This window comes from Urocampus carinirostris, chromosome 6 (genome assembly GCF_059441175.1).
Source record: "Urocampus carinirostris isolate Australia breed hairy pipefish chromosome 6, RoL_Ucar_1.0, whole genome shotgun sequence".
Taxonomy (NCBI): domain Eukaryota; kingdom Metazoa; phylum Chordata; class Actinopteri; order Syngnathiformes; family Syngnathidae; genus Urocampus; species Urocampus carinirostris.
Genome location: NC_142354.1, coordinates 37978552 through 38004968, shown reverse-complemented (window position 1 = coordinate 38004968; position 26417 = coordinate 37978552). Strand labels below are relative to the sequence as shown.

The 26417-nt window shown below is 39.5% G+C and overlaps 2 protein-coding genes and 1 pseudogene across 7 annotated transcripts in view; 1 reads left to right on the top strand and 2 right to left on the bottom strand.

Annotated features, from left to right (window-relative positions):
• The window catches only part of rap1gapb (RAP1 GTPase activating protein b), a 161263-nt gene that overhangs the window by 35705 nt on the left and 99141 nt on the right, over nucleotides 1-26417 (top strand). The gene's annotated exons all lie outside the window — the stretch shown is intronic.
• On the bottom strand, nucleotides 4454-4594 carry LOC148364750 (U2 spliceosomal RNA; annotated as a pseudogene).
• Nucleotides 4653-22083, bottom strand: LOC148364749 (dual specificity tyrosine-phosphorylation-regulated kinase 4-like). Of its 3 annotated transcripts, XR_015850783.1 has the most exons (13): nucleotides 21940-22083; nucleotides 17941-18004; nucleotides 17691-17863; nucleotides 17484-17620; nucleotides 14855-14995; nucleotides 14644-14782; nucleotides 13177-13246; nucleotides 12915-13087; nucleotides 12779-12839; nucleotides 12601-12703; nucleotides 12426-12502; nucleotides 11073-11151; nucleotides 4653-5088 (listed from the first exon to the last, which is right to left on the bottom strand). XR_015850783.1 is itself a non-coding variant. In XM_088338948.1 (12 exons), the coding sequence occupies exons 1-12, from the start codon at nucleotides 21994-21996 to the stop codon at nucleotides 5006-5008; spliced, it is 1278 nt and encodes a 425-aa protein (XP_088195074.1). In that variant the 5' UTR covers nucleotides 21997-22083; the 3' UTR covers nucleotides 4653-5005. The 3 variants fall into 3 exon arrangements, 1 of the variants encoding a protein (XP_088195074.1); XM_088338948.1 differs by lacking the exon at nucleotides 11073-11151; XR_015850784.1 differs by lacking the exon at nucleotides 11073-11151 and having other exon boundaries at nucleotides 5017-5088; nucleotides 12601-12699.

Genomic DNA, 26417 nt, shown 5'->3' with positions numbered 1-26417 from the left:
TTGAATCTATTATTTAACCTTCAAGTTTTGAAGTATTAGCAAAGTAAAATCAGTATTTCACCTCGATGCACCCTACTGGCAGAAGTACAACCTGTGTATGCTACTTTGGCTAGCGTCTTACACGCCAACAAGGTTGTGAAAATCTGCCAATTGCGTATACTGGTTGGTTGTATTCAGATTCAGATTCAGATTCAGATATACTTTATTGTCATTCTTGTACACGTGTATACAGAACGAAATGTCGATACATCTGACCCGCACAGTTTCCTTGAATGTACAGATATAAATAAAATGTTGTATTGAGTTGGAGTATTGAAGTACTAATATACTAAATAATTATAGCTATGTATAGTATTATACTGTAGTGCAAAGAGTGCAAGAGGAGCAGCTAACCAGATGTGCAAAATGGGAAGTCAGGTAAACAAGTCACTATACAATAACAATAACACTGGAGTACGATAGTGCAGAGGAGAACAGATGTGCAAAGGAGTGGCTAGGTATAAGAGAACTGCCAGTGATGCAAAAAAACAAAACAAACAGATGTACAGATTAGCAGCTGTATAGGTTTACTGTGTGTGTGATTGACATTTTAACAGTCTAATGGCCAGGGGGCCAAAGCTGTTGTAGAACCTGGTGGTCCTGCACCGCACACTGCAGTACCTCTTCCCAGAGGCTAGCAGAGTGAACAGTCCATGATGGGGGTGAGAGGGGTCCCTAATGATGTTCTTGGCTCGGTATAGGCAGCGCTTCTGGCCAATGCCCTGAATGGAGGGGAGAGAAGTCCCGATGATTTTCTCTGCTGTCCTCATCACCCTCCTCACACTACCCCAGTCGGAGGTGCTGCAGCCTCCACACTGTATAATTATTAGCATAGGTATGCTCAGGGTTCATACACCTTCAGAGCCAAATTTCAAAGTATTTTTTTTCTAGTACCATTAAAAGAAGAAATTCGGTGTGAGACATGTATTTTACAGATCTACAAATGTATTTTCCATTTGCATATGCGATTTTTTTTACTCTTGCGTGTTCCGTGCATTTATCAAGACATCTGATTTTTAGGTCTTGAGTAAATAGGGAATTTATATTTGTGTGGGCGCCACCAGGCTGTACTCGCCTAAGACACTTCATAGGAAATGTTGCCACTACGACGCTGGCGGTTAAGGGATACACCTACACCCACCATCTGGACAATATGTGTCCTAACATTTTCAGACAATTCTCTTTCTAGATTTGTGTTAGGTAAAATAAAGGTAAATGAAGCTTACGTATTCAGTTGCGGATAATTCTCATCTCTCATCTCATCAGCTGTACTGCTTATCCTTATTAGGGTCGCCCATCCCAGCCATCTCCGGGCAGTGGGCAGGGGACACCCTGAACTGGTTGCCAGCCAATCACAGGGCACACAGGGACAAACAACTCGCTCGCTCATTCACACCTAGGGACAAATTGGACCGGCCAATTCACCTGAAATGCATGTTTTTGGAATGTGGGAGGAAACCGGAGTTCCCGGAGGAAACTCACGCAAGCACGGGGAGAACATACAAACTCCGCACACGAAGTCTGGAGCTGGATTTGAACCCACGCAGGAGGTTCCCATGACATAAACTGTGCCGCACATGCGCTAACCACTGCGCCGCTGTGCTGCGGATAATTCTGCCCTTAAAAATTTAACACCAAGAGACGTTACCCTCATTTTTTGACCAAGCCCATAACAAAATTCAATATTTGATACAAAGTCCTTGCACTAATGTTTCATAGTGCCTTGTTTAGGCGTAGGATGCACCTGACCTCTGGGGGGATGACACTTTATAGGACTATGCCATACAAACTTATACGAGCTGCCGTTAATCGAAAGGGAAAAAAAGGCAATGGCAAAGCCAAGCCACCAGTGAGCATTGTCGGTGTCATTTTTAAGCAGACTTGTTGAGATACACTGCAACAATTTCAAGCATTTACAAGAACTTCACACAAAACTCAAGCACTTCTAAATCCATAAATCACAACATTAAAATTCAAACATTTTCAAGGATATCAAGCGTCCATACGAAGCCTGTATGCCAAAGGTGCGTTGTGACAGGCAGGGTTGGGTAGGGTTACTTTAACTTGATTAATTTCAATTACTTTTGGATTACTTTGCTAATAAAAGACAAAATAAACAAAATGTGAATAAAATTATTAAATTTTGCGCAGGTTGGGGAGTAACGGAATACATTGAATGGCAAAAATGATGTTGGCAAGCTCATCTCATCTCATCTCATCAGCTTCACCGCTTATCCTCAGTAGGGTCGCGGGGGTGCTGGAGCCCATCCCAGCAATCATCGGGCAGTGGGCAGGGGACACCCTGAACTGGTTGCCAGCCAATTGCAGGGCACACGGGGACAGACAACTCATTCGCTCATTCACACCTAGGGACAATTTGGACCGGCCAATTCACCTGACATGCATGTTTTTGGAATGTGGGAGGAAACCGGAGTGCCCGGAGGAAACCCATGCAAGCACGGGGAGAACATACAAACTCCACACAGGAAGTCTGGAGCTGGATTTGAACCCACGCAGGTTCCCATGACATGAACTGTGCCGCACATGCGCTAACCACTGCCCCGCCGTGCTGCTGTTGGCAAGCTCTTTGGATTTATTTTCATTTTGTTTCTGTCGCATTTTATGTTAGTTTTGCCGGAAATCAAAGAAATCAAAGCCAGGAGAGAAAGCTTACCGCGTGTTGAGTCATAATTTTATTCATATTTAGTTTATTTTGTCTTTTATTAGCATATTTGGTATTGGAGTAATCCAAAAGTAATTGAAAGTAATCAAGTTAAAGTAACCCTACCCAACCCTGGTCATTACTTTGCGCACATCCTCTAGCTCCTTTTCTGTATCCATTAGTTTATTCAGCATTTTCTTCATTTTCTCAGCATTTTTCTCTGTTTTGTAATCCCTCATATCAAATGGTCCCTTTATAGCTGACTTTATCGTGTCCATATCGTCTGCTTTCCTTGTTTTGGACATTTTCCGTATAAGTTGAAATGTAGGTTCCTAAGAAAAAACAAAACAGTAGCTGCAGAAAAAAATATATATATCCAAAAGCGCTAAAAGGGAGTGAAAAGGAAAAAATCTGGAGCAGTGTGAGAAGTGTACGTCCTCACGAGACTCTAGGAGATGAATGAATTATACTAATTTGCCAACTCCTGGCCAAAACAGTTTCAGTATTATAAAACAGAAATTCTTTACGTCTGTCCATTTTTTAACATCTTTATTAAAATTTCAATCAATATGATTAACATATTCAAAGATGCATTTAATGATCTCTTGGGAGGGTTGTTGCCAAAAAGACTCGCAATAGCTCAATGTTAAACGCAACCGTGGCATCATATGAGGAAAAACACAGTGGTTATGCAATATATGTAATTTACAGTTTTTGGTCTAATCGATATTTGAAATTTTTGGTTTCATCAACTCATCTGTTCGTCCAGTTCACATCTGTACACATTGAATCCTTCCTATCTTTTACATAAATCGAATGTGTAAAGGTAGAAAAGGCTGCCTAGTTTCAGACACATAATGCAAATCCCCTAGGCCAAAAGCTACCTTATTTTCTTGTGTCGGAAATCTTGGACATCCACTTTAATCAGTGGTTTCAAGATGGCTTGAAAACTGACCCCACTCACCCGACCTTTTAAATAATCTATCTACAATTTAAATCGAAGCTGCCTTTTGAGTGGATAAATGTAGTTGTCAATGCGAAAGCTTTTAAGCCTTTGTAAGCAGTGCACATTTCATCGGCATGCGGACTGCTTGTTGACCTTTTTGTCTCTCAACTTGTAAATTGGCCGGACAAGCTCGAGCTCGACCCGCCGTCCTAATTACATTTGTTTTAAATTCACTTTGTGGCACATTCACTGACTAGCTCATTTGCAGTTTCAGCAGCGAAGCTTGCACTGTGATTGCACACAAAAGCTAGAATTCTTATCAACAGTTCATGACACTTGGCATTGTGAATGAAGCTGCCGGCAACACAGGATTAATTAAGACTTTAAAAAGCTTCGTGTCTATTTTGCTAACTTTGTGCTGACAAGGAGACGTGCTTAAAACGGACTGGTATGTGTTGTAGAGAACAGGGATGGACAGTTTCTTGGCTCAAAGTGCTTTTTGTGGAATTAGGATTTGTGTGTGCAGATGAGGATTTGAAATGGAGTGCGCAAACTCATACAGAGTTTGCTTCAGCTTCATGCAAGAAGACATTTAATTTTGATAAAGCTGTATGGATCAAAGTGCTGCTTTTAAGGATGAGGGGGGTTTGGGGTTTTTAAGGGTTATTGATCTATCTTCGTTATTCATTATCCATTATCTGTTATCGGTCAGTTCATAATACGCTACAAAGCCTAGGAGCCGGGACACTTACTCTCAGCCAAAAGGCCAAGCTAAGGTCCTAGCCCTAAAGCCTTGCTGCGATCATTGCGAATGCACCGTTCCCGGAGGTACTGCAATACCGGGCCGATGCGTGGAGTGGACAGAACAAGCTCTTATTCCAACTCCGGATTGCAAAAATCAAAGATCATGGCAAAGGGCCGCTCGGCCAAAAGGCCAAGCTAAGGACCTAGCATCAAAGCCTGCTTTACTGAATCTAGTTAGCGGCTGTAAGAAACTACAAGGTTGATGGAAATGCACTTTTATCATCATCATAATCAGTTCGAGGTGGCCATCCAGTATTGAGCTATTGTGAGCAGGGCCTCGTTTAAATAGAAAGGACTCCAAACAAGTCAAATTCATCAAGGCTAAAATGTCATTTTTCAATACTGTGGTCATTTAGAAAAAAATGTAAATACATGCTATTAAGTCTGAGGGGAGCAGTTCAAGTACATCCATAGGGACAAACGGTGACTTACAATAAAGCATACAAGCTTTTATAGTCTTTTGCGCAACTAAGTCCAGCATTCGATTTTGGTGTAGTAAATCTCGGAAAGGTTCTTCAAGTGGCCATCCGGTCCGATATCGTTGATCTCGACTGTTATTTATATTGTGCAGTCGGCTGCAACATTGGCGGCGGAATCTTCTCTCTCTTCAGTAAGCTGCTTATGGTCGGTCTGTTATCTGAGTAAAAGTGGAAACACACAAAAGAAAATGTCACAACTGTTGATGAAACATCAGTAAACATGTTATTTTGCTTTGGAAACAGGGTCAGGTGGTGTTGACATATGCAGATGATTTCTGACCGTGTAGTTCTTAATACAGAGTGAATAAATTATCTTTCCTGGGCAAAAAGAAAAATGGCTGATATTACATTAGAATAATACATTAGAAACTGCCCCCAAATAAACATTTGATATTGCATTTCAATAATGGCAATGTATCATTCTTCTAACTCCTAATTCTAGGCTACGAAAGGATTATATACCACAGCCATATCCCCCTAGTGGGGAGTGGCTAGAGTCATTTCTGACTCTTTTTGGGAGATTGGTTCAGAGGAGGGGATTCCCAGCCCCCTCGCGCAACCGAACCGAGGTGTTGGGAGTCATTAGGTAACCAAACCCCCCAATTCCAACCCCTAATGCTGAACGCCAAGCAGGGAGGCAACGGGTACCAATGTTTAAGTCTTAGGTATGACTCGGCCGAGGCTTGAACCCCAACCTCCCAGTCTCGGGGCGGGCGCTATACCCCCAAGGCCACCGAGCTGGTTATACGAAAGGATAGCTGATACAATTATGTGTCTCTTGAGTTCCGATACCTTAGAAAAAGATCGACACGATACCTGCCCATCCCTATTTGAGGGTTTGTACGCTTTTATCATGGCCAAATTCAAGCACTTTTCAAGCACTTTAAAAGGCAATCTTTTTGTGTCAAAGGGCTTCTATAAACTGCCATGAATTCTGCCATTCTGCTTTAACAATGTACAAGCAGCTTTAATACGTCATATTTGTTTACAAACACGGAAAGGGGTCTATAGGTCTTGGGGAATAATGGAGTTCAATACAAAGGACAAAAAAAGAAAGTACTGTGTGTATAAAAAGCAGATAAACAAGCCAAATTCGGACTCATTTCATTATATTGATGGCTCCGAAGCATTCAATCTTCCAATCTTAAAGAGTTCTGATCCTTTGCTTTTTGTTTTTTATTATTTTAATTTATCTTATTTTGTGTGGATCCGTGTATAAATTAGTTGAACCAGAACTGTGTATAGTTTTTGTATTTTATCATTTATTCATAGCACTGAAGAGCTAATATTTTTTTTTTTGATTTTCAAAAATTCTATGTTAAATGAAATGAAATGTTCTGCATTTATATAGCGCTTTTCATTTCCAAAGCGCTTTACAATGTGCTCCACATCTCCCAATAGCGGCCGTGAAGCCATGTAAGGCGCTAACCTGCTTATTTGGGGCATTAGGGGTTCAGTGTCTTACCCAAGGACACTTTGACATGTAACACGGAGGAGCCGGGATTCGAACTGCGATCTCTTGATCCCAAGACGAGCGCTCAACCTTCTGAGCTACTGCCACCCCAACATGTTTATCAACTTTAAATCTGTTCAGTGTTTAAGAACCCACATTTGTTTTGTATTTAACATTTTTTGTAGATCACTAAATATTTTGATTTATATTTCCTGTGTTTTTCAGGGATCTCGTCTTTCACTTTGAATTTAATCTAAATAAACATATACACTATTTGACTATAGATACAAAAATACACCAAACGAACACGGTCAAAGAATGTTTAATACGTCAAAAAAGCAAAGGACAAAACACTGTCACCGTGGAGTTTGATTTTTGACTAAAAATACAAATACTAGGGATCCGATAACCATTAAAAGAAGCTAAACGTGAATTGTTGTATTCCATAGCCTACTTTTTTGTTGTTCCACTAAAAGGTTTTATTTTTATTTGTTATTTTGCTGTGTTGTGTTTTTCAGGGATTCTGTGTTGCTTGGCTTTTAATTTGCTTAGAAGAAACAATTGAAAGTTTAAGTAGGCTAAAAGCTCACTGTAGATCACTATTATAATATAGAGAAATAATACCCATTTTTAAATGAATTACTAATTGATTTGGTGCACAATTTCTTAATCTTATAGATAAAATATCCCCCCCAAAAATGAAATAATTTGAGTAGCGGTTTTGTGTCAAATGAGTTCTTCTCATTAAGCTAAGCGGAAACTACCAGCTCAGTAGCCTAGATGGTAAGGCGCCCGCTTTGAGACTGGGAGGTCGGTGGTTCGCGCCCCGGCCGAGTCATTCCTAAGACTTAAAAAGTGGTCGGCGGCGCCCTCTGTTGGCTGCGGCTGCATCGGCTCGCTACAACGGGTCAGGTGCAATCGACATTTCGTTCTGTGTACATTGTTACACAGAATGACAATACAAGGAAATTATTATTATTATTATTATTATAATATTATATTATTATTATTATAACAGCTAGGACTTCATGAGTCTGTTGCACCTGTCTTCTTGGATGCGACCAGCAGGGGGTAATGACACTTTACATGGCAACTCAATAATGAGAACTGCGTCATTTTTACGCAAACGTGTTTTATATTTCTTTATTTAACACGTGGTCTATCGAGTCAGACTGCCATGAAACATGGCAATGGGAACAATGTCAAGCATTTTTGTGACCTTGAAAACACCAGATAAAATTCAAGCAATTTCAATGTTTTCAAGCACCTGTTCGAACCATGCTAGCAAGCCACTGTAGAATATTCTTTTAAACTAGAATTAAGTCCCAGGATTCTAACTGTCATAATTGCTGATTCAGGGCTCCTGTGACTGCCCAATTGGCGCCAACAGCCCTTAGAGCTGATTGGCTAAGAGATTCTTTTTAAACCCCCGGCTTTCAAGAGGACACCGTCAGATCGTTGTCAACCGATACTCCCAGCTAGGCAAGCTCACACTTTCAGACATTTTTTCCTGCCCTGTTTTTCTCTGCCTGATACCCGTTGTTAACCTGTTTCTGGACCCGATTCTGCCCTGTTCTGCCATCCCGACATCCGACCTGTTTTGCCCCGCTACCTGCCTGACACCTGTTGCCGACCTTGTTTCCGAACTTGATACCGCCCTTGCTCTCCCGTCCCAGCTGACTAGTATTCCTGCAAATCTACGACCTTTCTCGCTCGACACGGAAGTGCCACTTCAGTGTTTCCAGCCACCTGCTACCCGTGTCGATGTTCGGATCGTGGAAGCAAGCCCTGCTCTCCCTCTTTATCAATAAAACTGAGTAAACGAACGCTACAGGGTCCTGTCTCCGTTTCTGGTCTGTGACACTAACAATATCTATGTTTGAGAGTCATTGAAACTTCCCCTAATCGCTTTAATTCAAACACAACAGAAACCCCAGCGAAAAACTGACAAAAATAGTTAAATCCCCAAAAAAAACTTCAAATGAGCAAAATAATCCGGCCACAGAAATAAAACATGATAATTGGAAAGTTGTTTTTTTTGTTTTTAACTGTAGTTCTTTTAAAGACAATTGATTAAACGCACACATAATTCCAGCATTTATCTAACTTTACTGATCTCAAGCATTATAATTCCATCAAAGCCTTTCAAATATACTTGTACTGGCTAAAACTATGCAAAGCACTGTAAGTTGACTGCTTTGTTTTAACAATTCCTCATTATCTTAATGTTAGAAAGCGATTAAAAAGGCCATTATTTGATTTCGCTTTTGGAACCTAAACCAAATGGTTAAATTGTGATATTATGTTATTTCCCATTATATGTATTCTATTGACTATGAATAATATAGTCATCTTTTTAATTGAACCAGGCACCATAAATCAAATATAAAAACGAACTTAGCTGATGCTGTACATGGCAGCACACAATAGTCAATATTAGAGGCATTTTCAAATGCAAACAATTTCGATGCCTTTCAGTCTGACGCTAAATGACTATTCTCTGCAATGCCATGCAATTGCAATAAATGAGTTGTTATTGATTTCCATGTGCTAGTTTGACTCCCCTGGTAGATGTCCCATAGCATTAGAATGAAACCGGAAGTTCGTATCCATACTTACAGTTAACCAGAACTACATTATGAGTCTATGTGAGGAGAATCCATTATTGTTTTAAACAAGTTTTGAAAAGTCTAATTTTTAAACGGTTTAGTTCATTTATTCTACCAATCAAAGTTTGACTGTCAGTTTTGTTTGTCTTGCAATCTCAGAGCTTAATACATACTTAACAGTATAAACATGTGGGCTGTAGCTGAAGACTTTAAATCGATAAACAATGAGCAGAAGACAAACTATTAAGAGTCAATTTTATTAGCCATTATAAAATGTCTATGTTTGGTTAATTCCAGTCGCACTTATCATTGTTTGATGACATTTAGTCAACCACATTATGTTTTTTTCTTTAGTCTAATCTCAGTTGGGTCACTGATTATTTTGGTCCCAAGGTGGGCTAACTCGGTCTTAAGCTGCTGTCCTGCGTGCTTTCTCTTCTCAAACCCATTGGCAGACTCTGCAAGGGCTTGATAACGATCCTGGTCTTTTAAAATACCTGCCTTGGATTAAAAAAAGAAAAGAAAAAAAAACAAGGACTGTGCCCCTTGAGTACCAAATTTGCCCACATCTGTTTCAGTCCAGTTGAGTCAATCATATTTCAAAATATTTTTTGGATGAACCTCATAATGTTGATTGGAACTTTGTTACTCTCTGCTGCCATCTCCTGGCTTGTGTCATCATTGTAGCCTTATTCAGCTCGTTCATGATGATCACGCAAATACGTGCATTCAAAAAAACTTTTTTTTATGTTTCTTGGGCTTTGATTTGATGTTTGGACTTTACTTTAAGCTGCTCTTTTCTTACTTTCACCGATGTTATGCTACACTAATAAAAACAATAAAATCCTGCAGGGATGAGCATGACGGCACTCTCCAGCACTCCCCTATTCCTGGAACATAATTAGTTCCGCCCCGAACAGCTTTGCTAATAGATAAATGAAGATAGGCGCAGTAGAAAATAAACGGCTCTCTGAAGTCAGTTGGACATTCATAACACATACTTAATAGAGAAAATCTTCTACTTACATTTTAAGGACACATCAGTCTAGCACCCCACCTCTAAAGCCCCAAGATTTCCTGTATTCCATTTATTAAAAGGATATTAACTTAAACACTCTCAGACTAGCCAGAATGGATACAATGTATCCATTCTAAGTGGGTTGTGCTTTACATTGGTTTTTCTGCTGGTATGTGTAGCATTGACATACAGAACAACAAGGTAGGATTCATAAAAGTGAAAAAAAAAAAAAAAAACATTCAAATATAGCGCTTTTCAAGTCAATGACTTCCCAAAGCGCCTCACATTTCCCAATAGCGGCCTTGCAGCCATGTAAGGCGCTAACCTGCTTATTGGGGGTATTAGGGGTTCAGTGTCTTACCCAAGGACACTTCGACATGTAAGAAGAAGAAGAATTTACTTTTATTGTCATTCTTTGTAACCATGCACACAGAACGAAATGTCGATACACCTGACCCGTACAGTTAAACTGTAGCGAGCTGAGGCAACCGCAGCAAAACAGGGCGCCGCCATTTTAGACCCAACTGCTGTGTTGGGAGTCATTAAGTGACCAAACCCCCCAATTCTAACCCTTAATGTCGAGCGCCAAGCAGGGAGGCAATGAGTACCAATGTTGTTAGTCTTTGGTTTGACTCGGCCGAGGCTTGAACCAGCGCCCTCCCAGTCTCGGAGCGGGCTCCCTACCATCTATGCTACCGAGGATTAGAACTGCGATCTCTTGATCCCAAGACGAGCGCTCTACCTACTGAGCTACTGCCGCCCCCAGGTCACAAGTATGCCAGTAATACCAGCACCCAATGAAAATTTGGGTCAGCATTGTATACCTGGGTTTTACCGTATTTGAGCTTACTTTTATCACTGACCACAATCACTAAACATTGTTGAAGACAGGAATAAAACATGGGTGGTGGCGGTGAGAGCACCGAATCCTAACCACCAACCACCAGTGATACAGACGACGTATCAAAAGGCATCATACTTTATCTCATAATCACACTACTTTCCCTCGCGGAGCCATTTGTTTCTACTACCGAGTAAAAATGGTGTGATAATGTCTGATACCTTTTCATGTGTCATTTATATCACTGGAGGTCAAGTCGTCAGGATTCGTTGGGGTCACCGCCGCAACCCAGGTTAGATTCTGATGGCATTCAAGAGCAAAGTTCAGGCTGGGAAAAGTATAGCAAAATTTCGTACAGATTTATAGTACAAAATTAGAGGTGCGTGTTATACCAGTGTTCATTTTACCTCTGAAATGTAATGGGTCCCGGGGACTCGCATGCTCAAAAATCTATGGGTCCCAACAGAGATCTATGGGTCCCCAAAATTTAGTGTTATCGAGATTGAAATTGTAAATCGGCGACAGATATATAATACAAATCTATATATTCATTTAGTTTTAACAATCACAGTTTATTGGTAACATAAATCAATTATCACTTCAAGATTTTTCAGTTCACAACAATATTGTACATTATATAAAATAATATTGCTGAAATAATTATATTAATCTACATTTTCATTCGGTTTTAATCATCACAGTTAATTGGTAATACAAAGGAGTTATCACTTCAGATTTTTCAGTTCACAATATTGTACATTATCCAAAATAATGTTGATGAAATATTAGTCTATGTATTCATGCAGTTTTAATCATCAGTTAATTGGTAATACAAAGCAGTTATCACTTCAGATTTTTCAGTTCATATATTCTTCGTGGTTTGCTGTCCCGCCACAGATGTAATGCCTTCTCAAGGTACAATCCATTATCATCCTCCTCATAGCGTAACAAGGAATATAATTTAGTCCATTTTGGCAGAAAAGTCATTTTCTTGCTAGGAGTATTCTTTTGTTTATTTTCTTTCGTCAAACCGTTCGCTTCAACACACGTGTTTCCCTAGCCTCCGCGATCTTCCGAAGAATTTCTCTGCCGTTTTTTTCGTGCCGGAATTAAAGCCGTTGTAATCACTTTTTGCATTATGTTTCGACTTATTACTGGCACTGAAGAAATTACCAATTTTGTGTTGATTTTCACCTTCATTCGAAGACAACCACCACAGCAAAGACGTAATCTCGAAGCAACGAGATCTCGTTTGCCGAGATCGGCGTGCAGATGTAAATTTGAACCGCGTGACCAAAACAATAATGGCGGATCTGCCTGATGAAAAGTTTGGAGTGCAGTAAATGGTTGTTAAAAAAAAGTAATCGGGTAAAAATGACAATTTTGTGTCAAAAAAGTTGCGTCCCGGGGACGCACGTTGGTTTTTTGACTATGCGTCCCCAGCAAAAATGATGCGTCTAGGACGCAGGGACGCGGGCAAACGAGAACACTGGTTATACATGTGTGTGCTTTATACACGAATAAATGCAATAATGTAGATATGCAAGCAGCAATCTGTGTTTTGGTAGACTTACAAGTGTGTTTGGATGCCTGCTTGATCCACGGATGTCGCAGAGCTTTCTCTGGGGTGAGCCGTTTTGTTGCGTCGTATCTACTCATCGACACACAAAACAGGTAACAGACCCTCGAATAAGTGTCCACACTCCTGGTTTGTTGTGTTTTAATTTCCCTTTAAGTGTGTGAACTTACTCGAGACAGCACCGAATAAAGTCCAGGAATTTGGGATTTTTGGATTTCAATCTAGTGGCCAGGGGGGTTTTAGGTTGCTTTTTGTCTTCGGTGTCTGAGCTGTCTGGAAAACGAGATATATGGTCACGGTAACATTCTTGCCCTAAAGATGTTGTACAAATACGCCTTGTTAGCTCACCGATAGAGTAGTTTTTCCTGCTAGCTGCAGTCACTAGATCTAACGGTGGGAGTCCCAACACCTAAGGAACAGTCATATTCAACATCCTAATAGCTTTTGAATTGTTCACACTCAATTGTTATGAGCTCAAATTTACTCTGGTTATGCATTGGAAAATGTCGCCTTTGTCTTTGCCTTTGAAGAGAAACAGGCCCCAGTCGAGCTCAGCCAACGTGCAGCCGAGGCTCCACATGTCCGAGGCTGTGGTGCAACACTTGCCAAGGAGACGCTCTGGAGCCATGTAGGCTAGCGTCTGATTGGTTGGGCGACCTGTGGGAGGATAACACACACTGGATGTCTCGCCAGCCATAACATAAATGTCTTTTATTGGCTCCAGCGTCATTGTATCAAAAAATCACCTCTGATAAAGATGCTCCCTCCGAAGTCACTCACCGCTGCATTGTTTTCCTTGTCCAACAAAATGTTTTTCTGAAAATAAGAGACTGTAGTTCAATGAAAGTTAGCACCCAATGACATCTCCTTTGATAGCTTTTACTCATTGACTCACATTGAACTGTCTTTATTGTCACTGATGCCTCTGGGTATCGGTGTGTTTGTGTGGGTCTGTGTGTGTGTGTGTGAATTGGTGAGTGTAAAGAACATTGTAAAGTGCTTTGGGTGGTATACAGTGACTTGAAAAGAGCTATATAAATGCAGACCATTTACTGATATCAACGTTGTGAAACACAGCACTCTCGGGATGGCTCCTGACTTGTTTTTGGGTCGTGGCAAAGTTGGCAGCAGTCCATTCCTTAATTTTGTCAGTCCAGTTCTTTTTCGGTCTTCCTCTCCCCCTTGTCCCCTTGTACTGTGCCCTGGAGAATGTTCTTGGCCAGTTCTCATGATCTTTTGACGTGACCATACCACTGAAGTGTACGTGTGTGCACAGTTGACAACAGTTCTTCTAGGGGTCCAATGTTCCCTCTTATGTTGTTACGCACTGTTTTGTGTGCCATAGTGGCTAGGTAGCTGATCCTAGAAGTTTCCTGTAGCATCGCATCTCCACAGCCTGAATTTTCTTTTCCAGTTTTGCTGTGAGAAACCATGTCTCCGAGCGTAGAGGAGGATTGAAGTAACCAGTGCTTGCTGATCTTTGCTTTCACTGCTATGTTCTTGTCCCTCCAGTTGGGTTTAAGTTTGTAAACTGTGGCTGTGGTTTGAGCTATTCTGGCCATTATCCCAGGTTTTACATATATATACAAATATAGAGAGCAGTTAGCATTTTAAAAATGGCCAAAATCTCCAAAAGGTTGATTCAGCTCATTATGTGTGCCATACAGATACATTGCAGACTTGAAAAATGTTAAGTTTTTTTTTTCTAAATCCCTCATAAATAGATGTGTACAGCAACCCTTGAAGATTTAACTCCAATGACCTTCACCCATACACGACACCCAGATGTTGCAATCAGATTAAAATATTTGAATTGTTTTGTTAAGCAATGTTGCAGCAGCTTAAGTGTTTTACTCATTGTCAATTCTAAGTGGGATTCATCATGGATTTGTCCTTCAACCACTTGCATTTAATATGAATTTAATCAACCATAACCAGCTCTCTAGGGCAACTTGTTCAACACGTCTGGATGTATTTTTCTCTTAGAACAAAACTGCTTGTCCTATGTCCAAAGGAAGACATTGATGATTTAGTTCTGTCGCTTTTGGAGTAATATGCTAATCAAGGCTAAGCCAGAAAGTGGTACTTATAAAACAGTGATTGCTGTAGATTATTGTCTGCTCTGCCTACACAGTTGCCGGATCTATCAATATGGAAGGATCTGCAAATATTTCTTTTTTTCATTCTAATTGTGTTTGTTGTTCTCTCCCTACCGGTTTTAAGTCTCCGTGGATGAGTTGCACATCTTTGAGTACTTTCAGACACTTGAGCACGTCAATGGCATATTTCCTTATGTCGGTCTCACTCAGGCGTTTTAATTTACTCTCTACTAAGGCTTTGTGGAGGTCTTTTCTAAAATGAGATACATGACACCATTATTCAATAGGTCGTGTCGTAGACAGTCTCAAAAGGTTTTAAACTCACTCAAAAAGTTCGAAAGCGATGCAGAGGTGATTGCGGAAGTAGAAATGCTCCTTCATCTGGACCATGTTTGCTTTGTTGGTCCTGTCGAGTCGCTGCAGGGTTTTGAGATTGTCCAGCTCGGTCTGTGCCATTTTATGACCTCTTGAAGCAGAAATGATGTCATTTCACTGGCGTAAAATGTGACAGTATATTGAAAGGTTGATTATTTGCAATTAGCTATTAATACATGAACATAGAAATACAGTGGAACCTCGGTTTTCGAACGCCTCTCAGTTCGTACAAATAGGAGTCCGACCAAAAATTTCGAGAAATTCTTGCTTCGCTGTTCGGTCAAAAAATCGGAGTTCGAACGCCGGTAATGCGTGAGTGCGTACGCTAGGGTGCGATGCTGAGCGGCGTACGGGTGTAGATGGCTTTTTTCGTGACCAACTGTTATCGCATGCGGACGTGCTTCGTTTTGCTTTCACTTTTAATATAGGTGTACGAAGTGTTTTAGCCATTTTTTTTATTTTTACACGTTCATGTTAGCGTAATCTTTCGTACGGAAGATTACAATAACGCGAATGTACGATTAGCCTGGGTTAGCTTTATTTTTACGTTAAACATTCAAGGTAAACATTCAGGGTGTTGGAAGGGAGCCCAACATTCAGGGTGTTGGAATGGAGCCCCCTTTCCAATGAACCGCTCACCACTTGTTGTGGAGACCCGGGTGCTAAATGACTAGTAAACGACCTGCTTTTTTTATTTTTACACGTTCACGTTAGCGTAATCTTTCGTACGGAAGATTACGATAACGCAAACGTACAATTAGCCTGGGTTAGCTTTATGTTTACGTTAAACATTCATGGTAAACATTCAGGGTGTTGGAACAGATTAAATCGATTTACATTATTTTTAATGGGAAAAATGATTTCGGTGATCGAACAAATCAGTTTTCGAACAGGGTTCTGGAACGGATTATGGTCGAGAACCGAGGTTTCACTGTATACTGAAACAATTGAGAGTTGTGTGTGTTCTGTTCTGGCTATCTCCACCACTCACTTACCATCCCCCATTCCTCTTACCTAATGAGTCCGGCCTGAACGGTTGTCCATAAAGTTAATATAAAAGCATATAGGCACAGTGGAAAACAAGAGCATAAGGGCCCTCTGAACTCAGTTTCGCATTGTTAACACGTAGTTAATAAAAAGGATATTTAACTTTCAGGTTTTTTAACACCTCAAAGTTTAAGAGGAAGACTACCCAAATTTTTCTTCAGAATATGTTCTTTGTACCTGAACCAGTTTAAACACATTTGATAAAATAATGCACTTCTGCAACACGTTTTTGAAATATAAGGTTGGTATGAATACCTTGACTTGACCCGCCAATCTACCAATTTATCAAAACTGAAAATGACATCAGAGTGGCTCAGAGCTCAATCACTGCTCCTGTTTTATGAAATTGAGCAGTAAATCGTTGTTACTTTTGATGTCATTTCAAGTCAAAAGCAGGTGACCATAAACATGTACCGTATTTTCTGCACTATAGGGCGCACCGGGTTATAGAGCCAGCCCCCAAAAAATAGTTTTTGGTCTTTTATTTTCCATACATAAGGCGCACCGGATTATAAGGCGCTACGATGGGAACGTCGACAAAACAGTCAGATAGTTCAGTCAAACGTATTACCCCCTTAACATTCCGAAAGCTTGCAAAGAAGCAAATACGTGTCTCAGACATATACGGAAACAGTGTCTGTACGATGTCACCAATCACTCAAATGCATCATTCCAAATATCATTCGGAAGGTTAAAGTCTTGGGATTCAAGAAATGCCAAACATTTCATAGTTTGCATTTTATTTTTTGCTGGCAACCGTGTGGACAGCAAAGTAAGAATTTTATTGTGCAGGGAAACGGGGTTCTTTACTGTGCATATGACGATAAACACTTTGAATTGAATTTAGTTTAAATATAGACTCATCACAGAAACATCAAGATCGTTCTAAAACAAGATACCGGGAAAATATAAAGCCGTATAGCTCACCTAAGTTCTCTTGCAGCCATCACATTCATGATACGTAACCATGGTCTTCTTACAACCGTGAGTGTAGTAAATCCAGGAGAATAAAATATTTACAAATACAGAATAGTAAAAACAAATTTCTCTATGCCGTAGTGCAACCCAACGTGTGATTCACATTCATCTTTTTTGGCCAATTGCAGGCTTTGTTTCGCCCCTTTAGCCTATGCGAGCCTGTAAATGATAAAAAGGATCCGCCCCCTTTACCTCCTAATAACTTTAGCCAATAGTGACTGATTCAAATGATGAATGACACATTGGTTAGGAAATGTAACGCCAGTATATAAATCCCAGCATACACCGCGGACGACTTCGCCTTCGGGGGAAAATCTAGTCGGCGGCTGCTTGCCTTAGTTGCAAGACTTTGCGACTTAATATTGATCCATATATAAGGCGCACTGTATTATAAGGCGCATGGTCAGCTTTTGAAAAGAATAAAGGCTTTTAGGTGCGCCTTATAGTGCGGAAAATACGGTAAATCATTTTCTACAAACGTTTTGACAAGCACTAGCGCTATTGTTGGTCAAACTTCACCTATACACGTTTTGCAGGCGCATTGACGTTCTTACTCGGCAGTGTTTCGAAAGACCTTGATGGCAACGAGCGACATGTTCTTGTGGTCCCTGCATTTGAGCACCTTTCCAGCCAATCCCGATCCCATTACTCCGAGCACCTCAAAGCGGTAGGCCAGGTGGTCCCCAGCCCTCTGCCAATGAACAGTTTTTTTCTGTCATTGCTGGACTGAAATTCTTGAACACTTGTGAATAAATGCTCACCACTTTGTAGAACCCTTTGGGGTCGTCGAAGGACTCTCCCTCTGTCGTCGAGGAGGCTTCTTTGGAGCGTCGTATTTTTTTGGTCCTGTCTCCCACGTACCAAACGTGGCGGTAATCCTTTATTTCGTTCTGCTCGTATGGTGTCAGGCATCGCTTGGTGTCTCGGAGAACCGCTGCGCAGTTAAGAACAGCGACAGGTGGATCACATACTTGTTACATGAAATATCCTAACATTGAATGACAGGCTTACATTCTGGAGTCCTGCAGTGCAATTGGGAAAGAAGGGGTCTGCTCCTGGATGAGGTTTTGCTGATCTGAAGAGAATGAGCATGGCTTTGTCAGTTATAATTTATCATTAAATATTTAGTCTTGGAGATTATGCCTATGATTTTGTATTATAGTAACAGTTTATTTTGAAACAGCATGTACTACTGAACTTTACAACAGCATTTGGGACACAATATTCTACAGTACCAGACTCCTACTGGGAATGGAATTTCCAGTACATAAATGCAACCTGACATTCAATATGACATCCAAATCACATGTGTTTGGCATCATTTATGTTTTGGGTTGTTTTTTTATGGAATCGTTTGCACAAGTAATTGTAGAACATTAGGTGTAGTCTAATTCATACTCTTGAGTAAGTGTGATTTCACAATTTAAAAACAAATAATGAAAAATTTACATCCATCCATCCAGCCATCCATTATCTGCACCGCTTATCCTCAGTAGGGTCGCGGGGGTGCTGGAGCCTATCCCAGCCATCTTCGGGCAGTGGGCAGGGGACACCCTGAACTGGTTGCCAGCCAGTCGCAGGGCACACAGGGACGGACAATTCGCTCGCTCATTCACAGGGACAATTAACCAATTGACCTGACATGCATGTATTTGGAATGTGGGAGGAATCCGGAGTGCCCGGAGGAAACCCACGCAAGCACGGGGAGAATATGCAAACTCAGCACAGGGAGGTTGGTAGCCGGATTTGAACCCATGACCTCAGAACTGTGGCGCTAACCACAATTCTTAATTTCTAGTACTTACTTGAAAAACGGCCATAAGGGAGGAAGAATCGAAGCTATACTATGAAATAAAGCTGTTGTCTGCACTGGTACATGGTACCAATACAAACTATTTATTTTAGTTGATGAGATATTTAACAATATTTCTGCCCTAAATCCTGTTTACTTATGAACGAGAAACTTAGGTGGATTCTATGTATCATTGTTAGTCATTTAGATCAAAATTGAATCATTCAGAGATCCTCACTGAACTTCTGGACAAAGTTTTTTCCACTGGAAAGTAAAGGGGCTGAATAATTTTGCATACCCACTTTTTTGGTTTTTCATTTGTTAAAAAAGTTTAAAATATCCAACAAAGTGTGTTTCACTTCATGATTGTGTCCCACTTATTGTTGATGCTTCACAATAAATTACAGTTTAATATCTTGATGTTTGAAGGTCACAAAGTCCAAGGGGGACAAATAGTTTCGCAAGCCAATGTGTAAATCAAAATAGCAATAATACAAATAATGGTTTTCAATCCATTTTATTTGTTTTTAATTTTGATTTTATCGTGCATTTTACATGTATCAATTACAATGATGTATATTCTATTCAGGTATTATTTAAATTAATCTCTGTATTTTGTTTTGTATATTTTTAAGTTGATTATTTTGATAATGCCACCCCAAAAAAATTGTTTTGAAGTTTAACTATAATACATGAAACATTTTAAAAACCTGATCACAAGCTTTTGTAAAGGTTGTCTTGTATAAAGAATATAAGCGATGTCAATCTCTATTTTCACCTGCGTGATTTTAGTGCTCTCATCTGAGTTTGCTCTTTTAGGATCATGTCACCACTCATAATAGCAACTACTATATAGTTGGATAGAGATCACTAGTAAAGAATCTACTAAAGCTCCAGAAGAAAAGGAGATTTGTGAATGCGAGTACTGACTCATGTTGTTCGTGAACGAAAATGGCTCTATGAGACGTCTCTTGGAAGTGGGAGCCGGCAACCCACCAATCGAGAGGTTCCCTTCGAGGTGCTTTTTTTTTGTGAGTTATCAAAATGTTGTTTTTTTTCAGTGATTCTGTGCTGTTGACTTTTTATGTGTTGCGTATTAAAAATATATTTTTTTAATTGTACTTTATCTTTTTTTCATGGATATTTTCGGTGTTTTTTCGTGTTTAACATTTCAGTGTTAATTTTGATGTATTTTTCCACTTTTTTAACTCATTTATAATAATAGATAATACATGGTAATATATGGAAGAAGAAAAACAACAACCTGAGGAGCCATTTGAGAGCCGAAAGAATCGGCTCTTTTTAGTGGCCCAAGCCTAAAAAGTCGGTTTTCTAAAATTAGTCGTAATTCCCATCTTTACAACGGACCATTCGAGATGGATTTAATATATTAAATTCACTTTATATTGTTTAATACTGTTATTTTATTATATTGTTTACTTTTTCTTTTCGATGCACTTCATATAAAGGATATATGTGTTGCTGCTGAGGTGCAATAAATATATTCTATTCAACTGACTTGAATACTGGTCAGAAAATTTCAAATTATTTTACATAGAACTTCTTTTTGAAGTAACGAAAAAAGATACTTTCCCTGGTAAATAGTTACTTTTACTGTACAATAACTCAGTTACTAAATCAGTTACTTTTTAGAAGAAGTAGTGGGTAACTATAACTATTAAAAAAAAAACTGGTTCTCTAAAGAGAGTTGGAATTCCCATCTCTCCAACGAACCATGCTTAAAACACACTTCTACTCTATGGCATATGAATAACCTATACTTTTTGTGGACAATATCTCTGTATTATTTGTGATTGCAACATTCTTTGCTGTCTGGTAATCCTGAAAGGGGGATACCACATGTGCGGTCCTTTCTCAAGGTTTCTTCATTTTCCTCATGTTGAGGTTTTTGAGTTTTTCCTTGCCCTCATGTTGGTTTCAGATCAGGGGATGATGTAATAATAGTCTGGAAAATAGTCTGTGTAATAACCTGTGCAGCCCTTTGAGACTCTTTGTGATTAAGGGCTATAGAAATAGAAATGACTTGACTTGACTAGATATAAATCATTAAACTCACTTTAGATTCTTTACTGCTAATTGCTAATTTATTATATTGTTCTGTGTTGCACTTCAAGTCTAGGATAAATCTGTTGCTGGTGAGGTGCAATAAATATTTCAAGGTTCTATAACACACCTGACTCGAATAATGCTATGAAAATTTTAAATTTTTTGACATACAACTTTAGAGTAACAGAAATAAATATACCCTCCCTCGTAACTAGTTACTCTTATGATAGAGCAACTCGGTTACTCACTCAGGTACTTTTTTGGAAGAAGTAGCGAGTAACTAGAGGAAATTACTTTTTTAAAGTAACGTGCCCATCACTGGACGGTAGTAGGATTGCACTTCCTTCCTTCTTTCTGAAGTAACGAAAAAAAGATACCTTCCCTTAAATACTTACTTTTACTGTAGAGTAACTCAGTTACTAAATCAGTTACTTTTTAGAAGAAGTAGAGGGTAACTATAACTATTAAAAAAACAAACTGGTTCTCTAAAAAGAGTTGAAATTCCCATCTCTCCAACGAAGCATTCGAGTTTCAAATTATTTGACATACAACTTCATTTAGAGTAACAGAAATAAATATACCCTCCCTCGTAACTAGTTCCTTATATGATAGAGTAACTCGGTAACTAACTCAGTTACTTTTTGGGAAGAAGTAGTGAGTAGCTATAGGAAATTACTTTTTTAAAGTAACATGCCCATCACTGGACGGTAGTAGGATTGCACTTCCTTCCTTCTTTTTGAAGTAACGAAAAAAAGATACCTTCCCTGGTAAATAGTTACTTTTACTGTAGAGTAACTCAGTTACTAAATCAGTTTCTTTTTAGAAGAAGTAGAGGGTAACTATAACTATTAAAAAAAAACTGGTTCTCTAAAAAGAGTTGGAATTCCCATCTCTCCAATGAACCATTCGAGTTTCAAATTATTTGACATACAACTTCATTTAGAGTAACAAAAAATATATATACCCTCCCTCGTAAGTAGTTGCTTTTATGATAGAGTAACTTGGTTACTATCTCAGTTACTTTTTGGAAAGAAGTAGCGAGTAACTATAGGAAATTACTTTTTTAAAGTAACGTGCCCATCACTGGACGGTAGTAGGATTGCACTTCCTTACGAATATTATTCACCCCCTCTATAAATCCCCGAACTCACCTTGTTAAGTTGCTCGTTCGTCGCTTTATCACTTTTTGTTGGTGCTGCTGCTTGCATCTTCTCGGGTGCCACTATTTCGAATGGCGAGCATCTCTCTCCCTCTTGATGAGCGTCTACAAAAGTCGTCGTGGCCTTTAGCGTCACACGTGCTTTTATTTGTCGTAAAGTCAGCCCGAATCGTCATCACCGCATGAAAGGAACATTTTGCAGGCAAGCGCTTGTGCGTCCTTCGCGTCACAGGCCGGTGGAAAAGAAAGTCGCTGAATGAATGAATGAATGAATGTCCTTTAGTTTCATTAGCCTTCTTCTGACAGTATAAATAAAACAAATAAAAAAGGAAAAAATGTGTAAAGTTAAAAAAAAAAAAGAGGAGGGGCTGCTGGGTAAGGAAGCGCCGTTTAGCGGGATGGACCGCGCGCTGCACGGTTGCCATGGTAACAGTACCTAACAATACGACAATTCAACTATCCATCCATCATCTGCACTGATTATCCTCAGTATGGTCGCGGGAATGCTGGAGCCCATCCCAGCTATCTTCGGGCAGTACTTTAATTCAACTAATTTTGTAAAATATTGACTTTGTGTCTGTTTGAGCAACAAACTTCAGTAAAGTGGAATAGGCTGCATTTGTAGTGATTCTATAATCATAACCAGTGATGGGTAAAACGCCGTTTTGCGTTATTATATATTTTTTTCTTTTTTCGGTCACGGGCGGTCAAAAGCGGTGCGTTACTTTGGCTGCGGAACAAAAACGGCGGCGTGTCCTCCCTGGAAAAACCTGACACCATTTTCCACTCTTCTCCGATTAGATCCTTGGATCTTCAGATTGTGTCACGGTTCAAACGAGCAATTACCACATAGTTTGGTAGCGATTGCAAATAAAGTATTAAATAATGCGCCGAAAAAAGGCGAATAAGGGCTGGAGTGGCAACCGACTCGTGTCGTTGGCGAACGAAACGGCTCTATGAGCAGGTTCTTGGAAGTGGGAGCCGGGTCCTCAATAATCTAGAGCCGGTTCCCTTCGAGACACTATTTTTCTCTTGCGATTGGACAAAATTCAATTTTTTCAGACAACCTTTTCTGTTTACTTTAAATTTGTTAGGTTAAAATATTACTTTTTTATCGTTTACTTTGTAGATTTACTGTATAATATGTTAATTTATGTTGACCGTGTTTTTCAGTGTTGACTTTTATGTGTTGATTTTGCTTTATTCCCCAAGTTTAGGTAATTCATAATAATACATGACAAATGGCAACATATGGATGAAACAATAAAAGCAACATAAAGAGCCATTCGGGAGCCGGAAGAATTGGCTCTTTTAGTGAGCCATGCTTAAAAGGCCGGTTCTCTAAAATTAGTGGTAATTCCCATCTCTACAACCGACACTTCGATTTAGATTTAATATACTGTATCAAACTCACTTTATATTGTTTACTGCTGATTGTTATTTTATTATATTGTTTACTGTTTCTTTTTGATGGCAAAGGGTAGTTCCAAAAGGCACGTTTAAGTACCCATAGGAGTAATCAGGAAAATGCAGGTCAGCCGGTGACAAGGGGCAGGGCCAGCTGGGCGCCATGACAACCGTGCATGACATGACACACTGTTCAACCAAGCTAATTTACATCTTGGTACTACAAGTGCTATTACTTCTAGAGTGCTAGGTAACCCATATGATTTAATGATGTACAACTAGTAACAACATGTGTTTCCCTTATATGTAACCAGAAATGGTTGTAATCTCTGCACCACTACTACTATTTGTGATGGTAACTAGTTAAATGTGTTGATGTCACCAGCAGTACTAATGCACACATTTGTCAACGAGTGCTCGGGATTATTTCGGTAGTAATGAAGTATTTTTATGGTAGCTGGATGTAGAAATGTGGTAGGGATGGGGTCTTGGGAGTAAGTAGGTATTGAGGTTAATATTGGTTTTCTTTTAATGATTTTTTTTTAATCACTAGGGAATACTAAATAATGCAGCCAATCCCTTTATAGCAAAAAAATAAATCATCCAACAGATATTACATCATTTTTAAAGTACATGTATTGCTTATTACGGCTTATTACGCTTTCTTTTTTTGTTTGTTATTCTTTTTCTTACAAACAACTTCTGTTCGACAAATTATCATTTAAAAAATATGTTTCTATTTTATTGCACAACTGTATGGATTAAGGACACTATCCACTTGACTTTAAATGATCCTTTGTCGCCATCATTTGGACATTATAGAAAACTGCATTCACCCTTTGGTTGTGTCCTACAGAAACCAAACATTTTTCCATCTTCAAACGTTTTGGAAAATGCACCAGTGAGCTCAATGACCTGCATGTGTCTTTAGAGCAAGTTTGGCAGGTGGAGAGGTCCAACTTTGTTGGTGATAGAAAGCTTTTTTGTTATTTAGCCAGTCAGAGCACAATGAAAATCCACACAGTAAACCACAATATAGCAGGGGATTACTGTATCATTTATTATTTGAATCAATATATTTTTTCATTTGAATTTTTTAATACACCATAAGGCGCTAAATATAACACACTGTCAGGGTATCAGCTCCCATTGAGAGTACAGATAGTAATCACCTAGCCCTAATCTTACTATCTAGCAAGCTGACGAGCTAACTATAAGAAAATGCTGCATTGGAGGTACAAAACATCGAAAACATCCTCAAAGACTGCATTTACCCGGTACAAATACTAACGTGACTCTTCCATTCCACATTTCCAAATTACCGAACAATTCTATTGAATACAATTGCAACATTTTACCAAGGTCAGCATTCTTTTTTCCTTTGGTTGTCACTGAAAAGTTCGAGTTGAGTTGCTAGGCAACGCGTCAAGATGGATGCACTTTTACGTGGCAGCAAACAAGAATTTCCAACCGGAAAAAAAAAGCCGTGGCTGGCTTCGGAGGCTTGACGTACACAGCCAATGAAGACGAACGATCGAGCTTCTTGGCACCGGTCGCAAGTTCCCAGAAAAGAAGAGGACATAATTGATAAGTTCCTTTTCCATTTATTCTCTGACGGCTTCAATTTAGTAACATTTAAAGGAATATCCACTGGGCACACAAGTACAAAGATATTTTAATGTCTCATTTTCTAAAGATGCACAAAGATTCAACCTCATATTTATCTATGTTTTGGTTCTTTGAGATTGCCCATCAAAAAAATTGTCCTGAAAGCCAATTCAATTTTTAATAACATTTGAGCAGACTCTTGAAAATCAGGGGTGGGTGGATTGATCTAAATATTATCGATACTAAGTAAGTACTTGTATCGGATCAATATTATTGTCCTAGGATCGATACTTCACTCCTTTCCCATAAGAACCGCTTCTATATATAACTGGCACAGCTCTCTCTCACTAAGCGCCCTGCTGTTTATGCGTGAGCTCGTGACTGACATGCACAATTTTAGCACCTCTTCGTACCTGGCCTGCTGCTGCATCCTGCCTACTTGGCAGGAGAGAGGGACAAATTATTGCACAAACCCCGACCAATAGCTTAAAATGACACATGCGAACGGGAAATGCAGAAGGCGACGACATTTTTTCCAACTACGCAAAATGACAATGCAAAGTATAATATGTGTGGTAAAGTGGTCTGCTACTGTGGCAACACCACTGATTCACATAAAAACATGTAAAAAAGCTCGCCTTACAGAAATGAATGAGTTGCCACCAAAAATGTAAACATGTTACTGTTACTGAACAAAAACCTTTAACTACTTTGTCACAATGGCAACAGAGCAGATAAGAGAAAATTGAGACATTATTCTTATTAGTGACTTTATTTTGAAAATAGTCTGCAATGGAATGTATTTTGGTTCTCTCTATAGCCTATTATATACAGTATTTCTCTCTTAGTTACGTTCCTGCCTTTTTGGTTTGATTCTCTCGGCTTCTGTTCTTTAACAGTTGTAACGGAAATATTTAAATTTTACTTTTTGATATTAAGTTTACAATACATTTATACAATAAAAAATAAGCTTTTTAGTGCCTAAAATATTTGTGCTGTGTTTATCATAATTATAAAGTAACTCAAAGGGGGGGGACTTCACCTGTTCAATGAGCTTAACATTTCCAAGCACAGTATGGGTCGTGGATCAGTGTCTATTTGTCATGTCCTGCACGGTTGTCATGGCGCCCAGCTGGCCCCGCCCCTTGACACCGGCTGAGACGCATTGGACTGATTGCTTTTGGAGTACTTAAACGCTCCTTTTGGGACTCCCCGTTGCCAGACCATTGTTTAACCCTCATTGATACCTTGTTCATGCCCGTTTGATCTGAGTAATGCCTAGTTTGTAATTTTGATTGCCTTTGAACCTGTTTTGTTTTGTTTTTGGTCTGTTTGTGTGTTGGACTATTTTTCTTTCCTAATTAAAGTGATAGATCGTCTACGCATATGAGTTCCGACTTCCTGCTTCCTGGTCCGTTTTGTGACACGATTGATACTACCCTGTATTTACTTGGA

Excerpts from the sequence above, each read along its gene's own strand:
- LOC148364749 (XM_088338948.1), bottom strand. The coding sequence starts at position 21,996 with ATGCAAGCAGCAGCACCAACAAAAAGTGATAAAGCGACGAACGAGCAA. Across the intron at positions 18,005-21,939 it reads CGAACGAGCAACTTAACAAG|ATCAGCAAAACCTCATCCAG; the intron begins GTGAGTTCGGGG and ends CATTCTCTTCAG. Across the intron at positions 5,089-12,425 it reads GCAGGCATCCAAACACACTT|ATAACAGACCGACCATAAGC; the intron begins GTAAGTCTACCA and ends ACTTTTACTCAG.